Source organism: Martes martes (assembly GCF_963455335.1).
Source record: "Martes martes genome assembly, chromosome: 4".
Taxonomy (NCBI): Eukaryota; Metazoa; Chordata; class Mammalia; order Carnivora; family Mustelidae; genus Martes; species Martes martes.
The window spans coordinates 175,140,938-175,153,402 of record NC_137891.1 but is presented as its reverse complement, the minus strand read 5'-3'; the positions used below and the strand labels follow the sequence as shown (position 1 = coordinate 175,153,402).

The 12,465-nt window shown below is 60.4% G+C and overlaps 1 protein-coding gene across 1 annotated transcript in view; it reads left to right on the top strand.

Moving 5' to 3' along the window:
- Positions 1–2,939: 2,939 nt before the first annotated feature.
- EPHA8 (EPH receptor A8) overlaps positions 2,940–12,465 on the top strand; it is a gene marked incomplete at both ends in the record, with an annotated part of 34,729 nt that continues 25,203 nt past the window's right edge. Inside the window, 2 exons of the mRNA XM_080801441.1 lie at positions 2,940–3,033; positions 8,455–8,519. Coding sequence (XP_080657567.1) covers positions 2,940–3,033; positions 8,455–8,519 — 159 coding nt within the window. The remainder of the gene's footprint in view (positions 3,034–8,454; positions 8,520–12,465) is intronic.

The following is a 12,465-nucleotide window of genomic DNA, read 5'->3' as shown; positions in this document are numbered from 1 at the left end:
AGCGAAGTGTGGGTTTGGAGGGCTGCTCATTCATTCACTCACTCAGCAAACGTTCCCACCGCACCCTGCCAGGACCCTTCATGGCCACTGCCCTCAAGAGGCTCAGAACCCAGTCGGGGAGGGGAGACAAGCTAACCACAACCATCCCAGTTCCCACCCGTGCACCTCACAGGGCTTCCGATTCCATCCTTCTGTCCCCACGAATCTCACTCTCCTTGCCTTTGAAATGGGGAAAAAGCAGGGAGCAGAGGAGAGAAGGGATGCAGAGTCCAGCCTGGGAGATGGGCTGACAGTGACAGGGACGCCAGGGAAGCTCCCCAGCTCCCCAGCTGCCCTGCCTGCCTGACCACTCAGGAGAGGAGAGAAGGCATCATATTCCCAAAGGCTCTGGTGAGACACCCATTTCTTTAGGAGAAGGGTCTGATGGCTTCTTTCTTCCCACTGGCGGGTGGGTAAGTTGCTTCTTTGCCACACAAGACAGGCAGAGTGGAAAGGGTGGGAGGGAGAGACCCGGACAGGGCACACGGGGGCTGGGGCATCCTGGGAGTTTTGGAGGGTGAGGAGAGGACTGAAAGCAAGCGGCTCTTACCCCGCAGAATTCCTGTGAAATGCAGTTCTAATTTCGCTAGAGAAGATTCAGAATATGGAGCAGATCCGTGACAGAGAACGGCCCCTCATGCTTACGGAGTCCTTCAAGGAGTCCCCAGCTCCAGCAGACTGCAATACGGGCAGAACCCAGGTTTAGCGGGCTCCACCTGGAGCAGAACCCCAGCCCCCAGCAAAGCCTCCTCCCATCAGTAAATATTTCTGGGAGCCCCGGCCGGGATAGGCGGTGCCCACGAGTGCTGGTGACCGTATCCCGCACCCTCCGTGCAATTTTCTGTCCCGCGGTGCCCACGCTCCCAGTGCCCCAGAAGCGAGGTGCCAGCCACGAACTCTTCTATCTGAGGAGCCTGCAGGGAGGTCTGGAGTCCTAGGAGCTGTGGCCGCTCCACCACGGGCTTGCCCACACTGCGTTGTTATGAAAACGTTTGCATTAGCTGCCAACTTTAAATATTAGGAGAGAGCACAAAAAAATTCCAGCTATAAAATCTCGCTTGAAAGCACAGAAAATCGGGCCCCCCTCCCTACAGCGATGTGAGCTGGAGCTGGGGAGACCCCCCCCCCACAGTGGGTTTCATCAGGATGCCTACCTGTCTCATGTGGGCATTTGAGTTTGCCTCTCCGGGTCTAGTTCAATCTGCTCCCTGTAACCCCCACCCCCTTCACAGCATCCCTGAACAGCCTTCAGCTAGTGTCTGCTTGAATGCCTCCGGTAACAGGGGGCTTACTACATCTTTGAGGCAGTTGGTCTGAGCAGTTGGTGCTAGGAAAGCACCTAATCTGAGCTACCTTCCCCCTTTTTGTAACTAAGAAAGATGCATGGGAAAGAAGTGGGTGTTAGAATCCAGTGGATCTGGATCTGAGCTCCTCTCTAGCATTTAACCAGCAGTGTGGTGCAAGGCGAGCGATGCTCTTTCTTCACTTGGGTTTCCTTAGCTGCACGGCCGCTGCAGGACTGCCGCTGCAGGACTGTGAGTCTCAAAGCAGAGCAAGTTTACGAAGCGTCTAAAGCAGGGTCTGGCACGTCCTCCCCCAATGGTCTTGATCATTTTATGCAACCTCCAGCCGGGGGTCCAGCCAGGTCTTCCCAGTGAGCTTGGAGGCTGGGAGTGCAGTTGGAGAGAGCTAAGGAAAGGTCTATGCCAGCTAAGTCACAGGCAGAGTTCCAACTTGTCCTGGGGGGGTATCCACACTTTAGGGCCAGCCCCCCCCAGGAGCTGCAGGTCTCTTATCTGCCTCCTAGACAGCTTGGCCCTCCAGGTGCTCAGGTGGCAAGCAGGGCCCCAGGAGGGAGCCCCCACATCCCAGCCATCGGCACACAGCCTGCAGCCTTCCCAGGACGGGATCCCTACTCCCAGGACTGGAGGTGGGGGAAGTCAGGGGAGGGAAAGGCAGGGAATGGTAATCCACCATCATTCAGGAACAGCTGCCGTTACTGGGCGCCTGGCAGTATGCTGGACCCTTACCTGAGTCCTTGAATAGGATTCTCATAACAACCCTAGGACACAGAAACGGTAATTCCTGTTTTACAGATCTGGAAATTGAGGCTCAGAGAGGCTAAGAAACATGCCCAAGGCCACACAGCCAGGATTTTAAAATCTTGTATGTCCGCACTCCCGACCACGGCACTCTACCGCTTCCTAAACTCGGGTTGCCTTCTTCGCACCCAGCCATGAGGCTGTGGGAGGGGCGGGGAGAGAGTTTCTACCCCAGCGTGCTTGTGAATTGGTCTTCGAGCCTCTGCCGGGGCACTAGTGAGGGGGCATCTGAATGTGTCACCGCGCGAGGCGCTTTGGGCGCGTGTGTCTGAGGGTCATGCGTGTGAGCGTGAGTGTGCGGGAGGACGCCTCGCCTCTGCGTGAGTGTCCACGCGGGGACTCTCCCGTCTGGCCCGCGCGTCCCGGTGTCGCGGGGAGCGTCCTGCCCTGCCCGCGGCTCGGCGCGCGGTGGCTCCGAGTCCACGTGCGGACGTGGGGCGCGGGGCGCGCGCCGCCCCCCGAAGGCGCGGGCGGGTGAGGGCGAGCGTGCGCACGTGCGGCGGCGGGGGTCCGCGGGCCGGTGTCCGCCGTGCGGCTCCGTGTCCCCCACCCCCACCCCCGCCTCGGTGCTGATTGGCTCGGCGCCGTGACGGGCCGGCCCCCGCCCGGGGCGGCGGCGGCGGCGGCGGCGGCGGCGGGCGCGGGTGCCCGCGTGTGCGCTGTGTGCCGGCGTGTGCGCCGGGGTGTGCGCCCGGCCGCCGGGTGTGCGGGAGAGCGAGGGAGCGCGCCGACGCGCCGGCCGCTGCGGCCGAGCTGGAGGGTGCGCGGCGCCCCCGCCCGCCCGGCCGGGCCATGGCCATGGCCCCCGCCCGGGGCCGCCTGCCCCCCGCGCTCTGGGTCGTCACGGCCGCGGCGGCGGCGGCCACCTGCGTGTCCGCGGCGCGCGGCGAAGGTGAGCGGCAGCGGCGGCGGGGCGGGGGCGGCCGAGGGGCCGGGGCGCGGTGCCCGCTGCCCGAGGCTCAACTTCCTTCCCCTACACCCTGAGCGCCAAAGGGGCTGGGATTCCCGGGTTGGGGGCGGGGTGGGGGGGGCAGGAATGGCACCGCGGGAGAGACCCGAGGTCAAGGGACAGCACGATGGAGATGGGGACAGGGCTTGGGGGATAGGGACCCGAGGGCTTGAGGATGGGGGACAGAGGCCCCCCCCCCCGGGTCTGAGGGAGGGGGAGGGAGGATAGGACTGAGGGCTTCAGAGCTGGGGAGGAGAACTGAGGGTTGGACACTGGGGATGAGGGAACAGGACGGGGTACAGAAGACAAGAGGAGATATAGAGGAGAGAGGGGACAGAGCAGGGGAAAGGACCAGGGGACCTGGCGGGGACAGAGAACAGAGGGACACAGGGATGCAAGGAGAGGTTTAGAAGGCTGAAGAAGAGGGCAGGGGTGGCATTGAGAAAGGGGACCAACAACTAAGGAGCAGAGAGCAGGACCAGGTTGCTGGAAGCCGGTGAGAGGGGCCGAGGGACCAGGAATGAGAGTCTTAGGTGGCTAGATGGCTGGGGAAGTCATGGCTGGAGGGGAGGGGCAGGGGGGTGGCCCTGGGAGGAGGGGACAGTGAGGAGCAGGCCCAGGGGCTGAGGCAGGCAAGGCCCTGGAGAGCAGGGTCTTGTCCAGGGGCAAGGCCAGGGCAATCCAGTTACAAGGGGAGCCCAGGGGTGGGGGGTAGGAGCAGGAGTGTGGGCTGAGCAGTCAGGACAAAAAACGTTTGGGAGGTGACCTCCTGGCGGTGGGAGGGAGCAAGGAAAGCTGGGAAGAGACACCCATCAGGGTCCCCCAACATCCCGGGCCTCACATCTGCACGCGTGCACACATGTGCGCACACGCACACACATACAGTTAGCCTCACTGACGTCCAGGTCCAGCCCGGATGCCCGCCCTGGGTTCTGTTCTGCACCCCGCCTCCCATCCCCCAGGATCTCCTCTGCTCTTGCAGCTCGGCCCAGAGGAGGCCCAACGTGTGCTCTGGGCAGGATCCAGGGGCTGGGGTCCTGAGGGCTGAGCTGTGTGCCCACCCCAGCAGGATGAACTTCTTGCACCTGCGAGGGAGCTCCAGCGCCAGTTTCCCTCATCCACACTCAGCTACACCGAAGATCCACCCCCTCACGCACGAACAGCTCAAAAACGCACACGTGCACACATGGACTCACATCAGGATTTACACACACAGACCCAGGCCTGTAGAGACCCACATGCATGGACAACTCCCCACCTCCATCATCGCCCAGTCAGACACAGAAGTGCAGCCAGAACACATGTGCGTAGACATGCCTGTGCACACGCATGCATGTCGAGAGGCATGTCCAGGAAAATAGGCGCACCATGGGAGGTTACTCCATATATAAGAAGACCGTCCAGCTTGCATTCACGCCCGCGGAAACGCACGTGCACGTGATAAATGCACGCATAGAGGAACTCAGTCTCCAGGGGAAGAGGGACTGTGGCAGGGGAGCTGAGAGGTGAGGTAAGGTGGCAGGCGGAGCTGGGCCAGCTGGGGTGGCTGGGGACCGGGGGCAGGTTCCTCGGCCACCAGAAGAGAATTGAGGTGGGAGCCCGGTGAGTTGGGAAGAGGGCAGGGTCGGGGTAGAGGGGCATGGGGGAGGGGGACAGTTTCTTACCAGCAGGATGCTGTGGGGTCCGCATTGAGGCTCTGGGCTGTGGACCGCACACCCTCAACTGCTCACTTCAGTTATCTTCTCCAGGAAGGATGCAGCACCTTCCAGAATGGCAAACTGGCACCCCCCAGAGTCCCCTGGGGAGGTGACTTGGAGCAGATTCACCTGCAGAAGGCAGGCCACTCGCCTGAGAGAGAGAGAGAGGACTTGTCCAGGGAGGGGGCAGCAGCTGGGGAAGAGGCAAGGTCCACAAAAGGAGGCAGGCAGGGATGTCTTTGTCCTGGGCAGAGGGAGGCATCAGTCCAAGGACCAGTCCTCACCTGTCCAGCCAGTACAGCAGAGTACCCACGGTGGGGCAGGACTGGGCCATGAGGGCTGGGCAGCCCAGGGCAGATGTTCCGCAAAGGCCAGCCCTCCCTCCGAAAGGACAGGAGTCCCTCCCAGTATCAGTCCTGGGCTGGTGCAGTGCCAGGATTGGCCAGGGAGACTGTGGGCACTCAGGGAGGGGTATCTGCTCCCAGCTGGGCTCCTGAAAAGTAGCAGTGCTCCAGCCTGGCCAGGTGCCCCCATGCCAGGTCCCTCACAGGGCAGGAGACGGCCCTACACCTGCAGCCATGCCCCCCAAGACCGACCAGGCCCACAGCCGCTTATCGCTCTCTGGTGTGGATTCTCCACCACATTGGGGTGATCGCTGAGGCATTCACATCCTGGCCGACGTCCCCTGGCCACCCGGATTCTCCAGCCTCACCATCACGCACTGCGTCCTCAGGGAATGTAAATCAATTTAAGTATTAGTCTCAGCGAAATGGAATGGGGGAAGGTGACGGTGCTGGAGAAAAAAAGAAATCGCATAATGCTTCCCACAGTGGAACAGGAAAGGCTTAGGAATTATCTGTGCTTCTCAGAGCAGGAGAGGGACCCGTTTGATCTCCTAGAACAGCCCGGGAGGGCAGGCCCAAGAGGGAGGCCTATGGACATCTTGCAGATGAGGAAACTGAGCACTGAGGGGCCAAGCGATTTGCTTCACTGAAGGCCCCGAGAGGCCAGGAGTCCACTCCTCCCACTGGCAAATGGGGAGATGGGCGCAGAGAGGAGAGCTGACTTCACGGAAGGCACGCAGACCTACAGGCCAGGCGTGCAGGACAGCGGGAGAGAGCCTGGGCTGGGTGACCAGAAGGTTCCGCATTTCCAAGGGAGCGCAGGGGGAGTGGGCTTCACGCTGGACTTGTCTCTAGGCCTGAAGCAATCTCCCGTGGGCCCAGAGCTTCCCGTGACCGGCATATGCTGTGTCTCCTCCCCAGCCCCCCATGAGAGGGCATGGGAGGTGGGGAAGAAGAGGGAGAGGAGAGGAGGGCAGGGACGGGGAAGCATCTGGAAGGAGCTGGAACAGGCAGCCCTAGAATCCTATAGCTCTTCCCGAATCCGATAGCATCGACTTTTGACTTATCTTTGGATTCTCCGAGCCCCCTGGCTGGCTGATCAAGAATCAGATGCAAATGTGGTGAGGTTTCCCAGGGTGGGAAGGACCTGGAAGGTGGGGTCCGCTGGCCGCTGCCCCACAAGTCACGGCGCCCCAACGGAGAGGAGTCTAAGTGGTGGGCATTTACACTGACCCCCCTGGGGCAGGGGCAGGGGCAGGGGCAGGTCGCAGCTGCGTTCAGGGGACTAGAGAGCGTTCAGTTCCGAGACCCCATCTGGAATGTGGGTTGGAATGGGGGAGCCCACTAGTCCCCTGTCCCCATCCTCTCCCTGGACTAGGCTCTGCTGGTCTGGGGGAAACTGCAGTGCGGCCCCCTCCCCCTCCCACCAGCCAGCAGGAGAGAGCTTGCCTGACCCAGTTTTCTCTCCATTGCCTGAGAGGGAGGGAGGGAGGCGGGAAGGCTTCTCTGCCTGCGCCCCTGGCATGGGGCCGGCTGGGGAGGGGAGATCCTTCTGCGGACACTGGCTCCATCCCCTGATCCCACCTGACCCCTGGGGACCCGGGGGAGGAGGACAGAGGGCCCTCCCCTAGTTCTGCAAGCTCTCTCCAGCTGGCCTCCCCTCTGGGGCCCCTGACAATGGGGTGGGAGGGTAAGAGGAGGGAGAAAATCAGCAAATAAGGGCATCCTCACTCCAACATTTCCTGAAGACGCTTGTCTCCATCTTTGAGGGGCAGGCGCCGAGCTGTGCAAATTTCAGGCAGAAGGACACCAGGCCTCCCTGCAGAAAAGTTCCAGGAGGGCCCCCGCGGTGTTAACCCTCTGGAACGTGCCCCAGCTGGCCTAAGCGGAAGCCCATGGTTGTAGGCTGGGAGAGGGGGTCCGGGGAAGAGAGCGTGAAATGGGAACCATCAGGAACGTGGAGCCAAGAGCCGTCTCGTGCTCCCATCACCAGATAGAGCAAACGGAGCAGAGGCCCAGAGAGGTGAAGGGACTCACCAGAGGATACACAGCGGTCGAGAGTCAAACCCCAATTTCTTAACGGTTAAGCACGCCTTCATCACCTTACAGTGAGTGGGTAGGTCTGAGGGACAAGGAGAGAGGCAGGAGGGACCGGACTTTGGGAAAGGGAATTAGCTTTAATAAGGCAGTGACTCCTGGCTTTCCGGTTTACTCTCTAGGTGTTGTTATCCCCATCTTACACGTGAGGAAACGGGGGCAGAGAAGCCAAGGTCACCTGCTACTATGTAGCCGGGCCACGATCTGAGCCCGGGAGTGTCTGGTTCCAAAGGCAAGGTCTTCTCTGTTGTGTCTCTGAGACTTCGCAGGGTCCCCTTTGGGGATCTGGCTTAGAGTAGACTTGCCTTTCGGGCCAGCGCTCCTTCGCGGCCTCGGTGACTTGCGCTCAGGTGCTGTTTCCTGGGCTCAGGCTGCTGGAGCTGTCGTCTGCGGAGGCCTCTGTGGGTGTTGTGGACACCAGCCCGTCCGGCTACCCGGTGGGGCTCCGAGCACGTTCCTGAATGTCCCCAAGGCCCAGTGTCTTCACTGGTGAAACAGAGACAGGAGTCACCACCTCACGGCGACCGTCGTGGTGCAGGGAACGGATGAGGCTTCTAGAGCGCCCCTCGCAGAGCTCTGTGTACAGTAGGGGCTGAGAGGCAGCGTTTCCTGCTCTAGGTGCCCCCACATCAGATGTGCTCGGAGGACGGAGTAGGTGCCAGGCATCTCCCAAGGGACAGTGGTGATTGCAGAGCTGGGGCTGGTCCTCCCGTGGGAGGTATGACCTTGAGGGGCGAAGCTTGCTGGGTGCTTTTGAATGCCATCGTGTCCCATGAGTGAGACGAGAATGAGGCTGTCTTCAAGACACCCTGTGAGACAGGACCCATCGTCACGCTCATTTTTCACAGGAGGAAACTGGGGCTGGGGGGATGGGGACTTGCGCAGGGACGCACAGCGGTATGTGGCAGGGCTGGGAATCTGGCCCGGGCCTCCTGGACTCCTGAGCCCATCCCTTAGCCATTCCACTGCATCGCCAACCAGGCAAGCCCGGCCCCTGGGGCATCTTGTGTTGCGGGGTTTGGAAGGTCACATTTGACCCAAGGTGGTGGGAGATGGCTTCAGGTAAGAGGGACAACTTGACCCGGACCCGGAAGGAGAGGGGAAGTGAGGTGTGAAGCTGGAGTGTTCGGGAGCGAGAGCAGACCAGCATGGCCAGGTTGGGCTGCACTGTGGGACTGGGGAATGGTGTCCTAGGGTCTGATGCTCTCTCCTCTCCTGTTTTACAGTGAACTTGCTGGACACGTCCACCATCCACGGAGACTGGGGCTGGCTCACATATCCGGCTCACGGGGTAGGTGACCCACAGCAGGGCCCGCGTCATTCTCTGTGAGCAGAGAAATGCTGTGTCTCACTGTCTTACCATCAGATCAAAAGGAAGCAGATGCCCAGAGACGTGAAGCGACTTACCCGAGGCCACGCAGCCGTTAGAAACAGAGCTGCTGATTCCTTCTCCCTCTTCCTCTCTCCCTTCCTCCCTCCCTCCGCCCCTTCCTTCCTATCTTCCTACCTTCCTATCTTCCTTCCTTTCTTTCTTCATGGGATTATAGAACCAACCCTGGTACAGAGCTCCCAGTTCTTAAGCCTAAGGCCCTGGGTGTGGAATCTGTACGTCTGTGTTCTGGGCCTACAGATTCATGATGGGCCCCAGCCAGGCATTTCACCCCTTCGAGACTGGCCCCTCCTTCCTGCGCTGCCTTCACCAGGAGCCACCGGGCCCCTGTTATTCTCTTCCATCAGAATCATCTGGACGGCACCTGCCAGCACCAGGCCCCTCTGGCCTCCACGGTGACCCTGGGCTGAGCCCGTCAGGTCTCCGGGGGTTCCGGACTCTCAGGCGGCACCCCTGCCATCCTCCTGTGGAGTGCGTGTGGTAACCCCAGGGCATCCTCAGCCCGACCCTCCACCTTTCCTATCCAGACCCTCCATCCGTGAGCCTGGCGAGGCCCGATTCTGCCACTGACAAGCGGGGCGGCCCTGGTGGTCACCACCTCACTCCCCGAGGCTCAGTTCCCCGTCTGTGGCAAGGGATAAGCTTGTGACGACCTCGTAGGCTTTGCTGTCAGCCTGAGGGGAGGTGACACCTGGTCCTGGCGCCATGCCTGGCACCTGGGGTGCCCTCACCGAATGTGCTGTCACTGTCATTGTCATTAGTGTGTGTGATGGTTCTGTGTCACAGACATTTCCTCCTGCAGGCACGCTCAGAAACACACACACACATCCCCGCCAGATGCAGGTGTGTCACGTGCATGTGACTTCTTTCATGAACGCTGGCTTCCGTGGCTCTGGAGACAAGGGTAATAATATTAATAATGATGGTGACAGTGACTTCAAGACTGAATATTTGTGAAGGGAGTGGGGGTGTTTCCTCACTTTTCATCTGGGCCGTTTGTGGCCTGTGGCTGGGGGCAGGCTGGAGCCCCCCCTCCTCTCCCTTTGGAGCTCTCATCTCCGGGTGGCGGGAAGCCAAGTGCACTGTCATAAGCTCCCATGCTCCAGGCTTTGGGGAGTTTCATAGCAGACCCCATGGACCCAAGAACCAAGAGGGAACTCCTTTCTGCCTGAGAAGCTCAGCCCTGTTCCGGGCAAAGGCTGGGTCTTGAGGTGTCTCTTTACCTTCCTGGGCCTCAGTTTCTCCCAGTGAAATGCTCCTTTTTCTACCCCAGATGGCTGCCTCCCAGGGGTGAGCAGGGTAGGAAAGGGCTTGAGAAAGTGACCCAGCTCTGGCAGTGGCAGGGAACTGACCCTTGAGTAGGTGACCGCCGGGCCGATGATTGGGTCATCTTTTCCCCTGAGACCCAGCAGCTAGAAAGGACTGGGCCTGGCCCCAGGTTGGCTCTGGATGTCTCTGTCCCTCTGTCCTTCTCAGAGCTCAGGACTTGGTGTTTAGAGGAATTGTAAGGGTTTTAAGCAGGTGGGGAGTATGGCCAGACTTGTGTTTTCGCTGATTGTGCTGGAAATCTAAGATTCTTTTGTCTGCAGAGTGCCGCAAAGCGTGGCTCAGAGTTATCTTATCCTGTTGGGGAATTAGAACAAATAATGTATATTCACATAGCTCTGAGCGGTTCATAGACATGATCTCATTTCATCTGCACAGCCAATCCTGTGAGTAGGTACAGCCATCCCATTTCATAGATGAGGAAGCTGAGGTCAGAGCAGCCAGGAATAACTTTCCTGCTATCAGTTTCCAGAGGATGGACTCAAACTCTAGTTGCTCGGGCCCAGAGCCTGGGTTGAGTCCCCTGTCCTCTCTTTAGTCTGTGTCCTCATTGTGAGAGGGTGGGAGGTTCCCCGGCGTTGTCTGCTGAGTGGGGGACCACCTTCCATCTTTATGGAGGCTGGTGACTGGGCTTGCCCGGAGGGGACAGATGACTGGGTGAGATCCCTGCTTCCCAAACTCTAGACCTTGAACCTGTTCCAGGCTAGCAGGTGAGGCTACAGGGCCCCGCGTCCAGGGGATCCCGGGAGGTGCCTGGCAGTCTTTTGTTTCATAAGCTTTCCAGGTGATTCTCCCGCTTAGCTGGCTGGGGAGCCTGTGGTCACTGTCCTTGAGGCTTCAGGAGGTTCCTCGGATTCTGAAGGCCCTTAAACAGCCTGGGAGCAAGGGCCATCCAGGGCTGTCTCTGTAATCAGCAGAGTGACTGGGTTGTCAGCGAAGGCTGCACAGCCTAAAGGCTGAGGGTGCTGTTGGGTCTGGACGAGCCCGCGGCCTCTAATCATTGTGACCCAGGGAGCTCACTTACCTGGCCGCCACCTCCCCATTTATCACATGGGAATGATCACAGAACCTGCTCCATGCAGTGGTCATCAATGAGGGTGCACGAAAGGGACATTTTCCTGGGGAGGAACCCGAAGCTCTGGGAGGTTCAGCCCCTCTGCTGAGGTCGGGGGACATCTGGCCCCAGGACCCAGGCTCTTCATCAGGCCGTGCCCCTCCCTGCACAGGCTGGGGCCCATTCCATCGTTCCAGCACATCTGGTGAATTAGCAGTCACTAACCAGCGCTGCCTTAGATGACAGACACATTCAGTTGTCCCCCCCCCGACCCTCAGCATCCCCTGGAGTTGGTGGAAGGGGCAGGCGTCGGCCAGCCCACTTCACATACGAGAAGCACAGGCTTCAGAGAGGGGACGGGAGGTCCCCGGGGCTGCACAGCTGGGTCAGTGCATTCTGTTCCAGACTGAGCACAGAGCTGCAGAGAAGTGACGGGGCGGGGGGGTTGGGGGGGTAGAGGAGGAGGGCCCCAGGCCTCGGGGAGGGGTGGGGTGCCCCGTTGGGGAGCGTGGCTCATTCCATCCTTGCAGCAGCCTCCAGGAATTCGCACCATTCTGGGCGTCTGCAGCAGCCCCTGGGGCTGACAGGACAAGGCCAGGGCATTGGCATTGGTAGAGCGGCTGGAGCAGACTCAGATGGGGCCGATTAATTTATCCAGGTCCCTGGCAGGAAGCAGACAGGGAGCAGCTGGCTGGCTCTTCAGTGCTCCATTAATTGTGACAATGACTTTAACCCCAGATGTGACACAGCACTGCCCAGAGGCCTTGGCTGCAGCGTGGGGTCCAGGGGGGTCCTTCTGGGGTATGGGGTGTAGGAGGCGTCAGCTTTCAGGTGAGGCCGGCACACCCTGGACCTCTTCCCCAGGGGCCCCCGGAGGCAGGCGCAGGTGGGCTGGGAAGGTGCTGCCGGGCTGGCATCATAGCAGGCCTGTTCCTCTGGTGTCCTGCTGCTCCAGGCCCCAGACAAGCGCTTGGCAGCCTCCTTCTCTTTTCATCCTCTCAAGCCTCGCTGCAGTGTGCCTGTCTGAGCCCCGTTTTACAGATGTGGCCACCGAGGGTTGAGACCACATGCTGGCCAAGATAAAGTGAGATGGAGGGGCTCTCGTCAGGAAAGACTTGAGGCCCCCGTGATCCCCGCTCCCGCGCTCGCAGGTCACTCCGAACCCCCCAGATTCGCAGAACGTCAAGAGGACTGGTTTTTACCTCCCCCACCCCCTTTAAGCAATAGGATCTCTAGTTCAAGGACAATTGTGTATAGAGGCCCAAGAGAAAAGAGCAAGGCATTGCACCGCTGGCCAACCCAAGGCAGGGACCCAGAGCCCATCCCCTCCACTGGCACTCAGCCTCCAGCCCCTCCTCAGGGCTCTCAGGAGTCCACGGAACTCAGCCCGCCACGACTGCTCCCGGCAAGCCAGCTTTCTGCAGGTGAGGAAGCTAGGGCCCAGAAAGGAACAGCGACTTGCCCAAG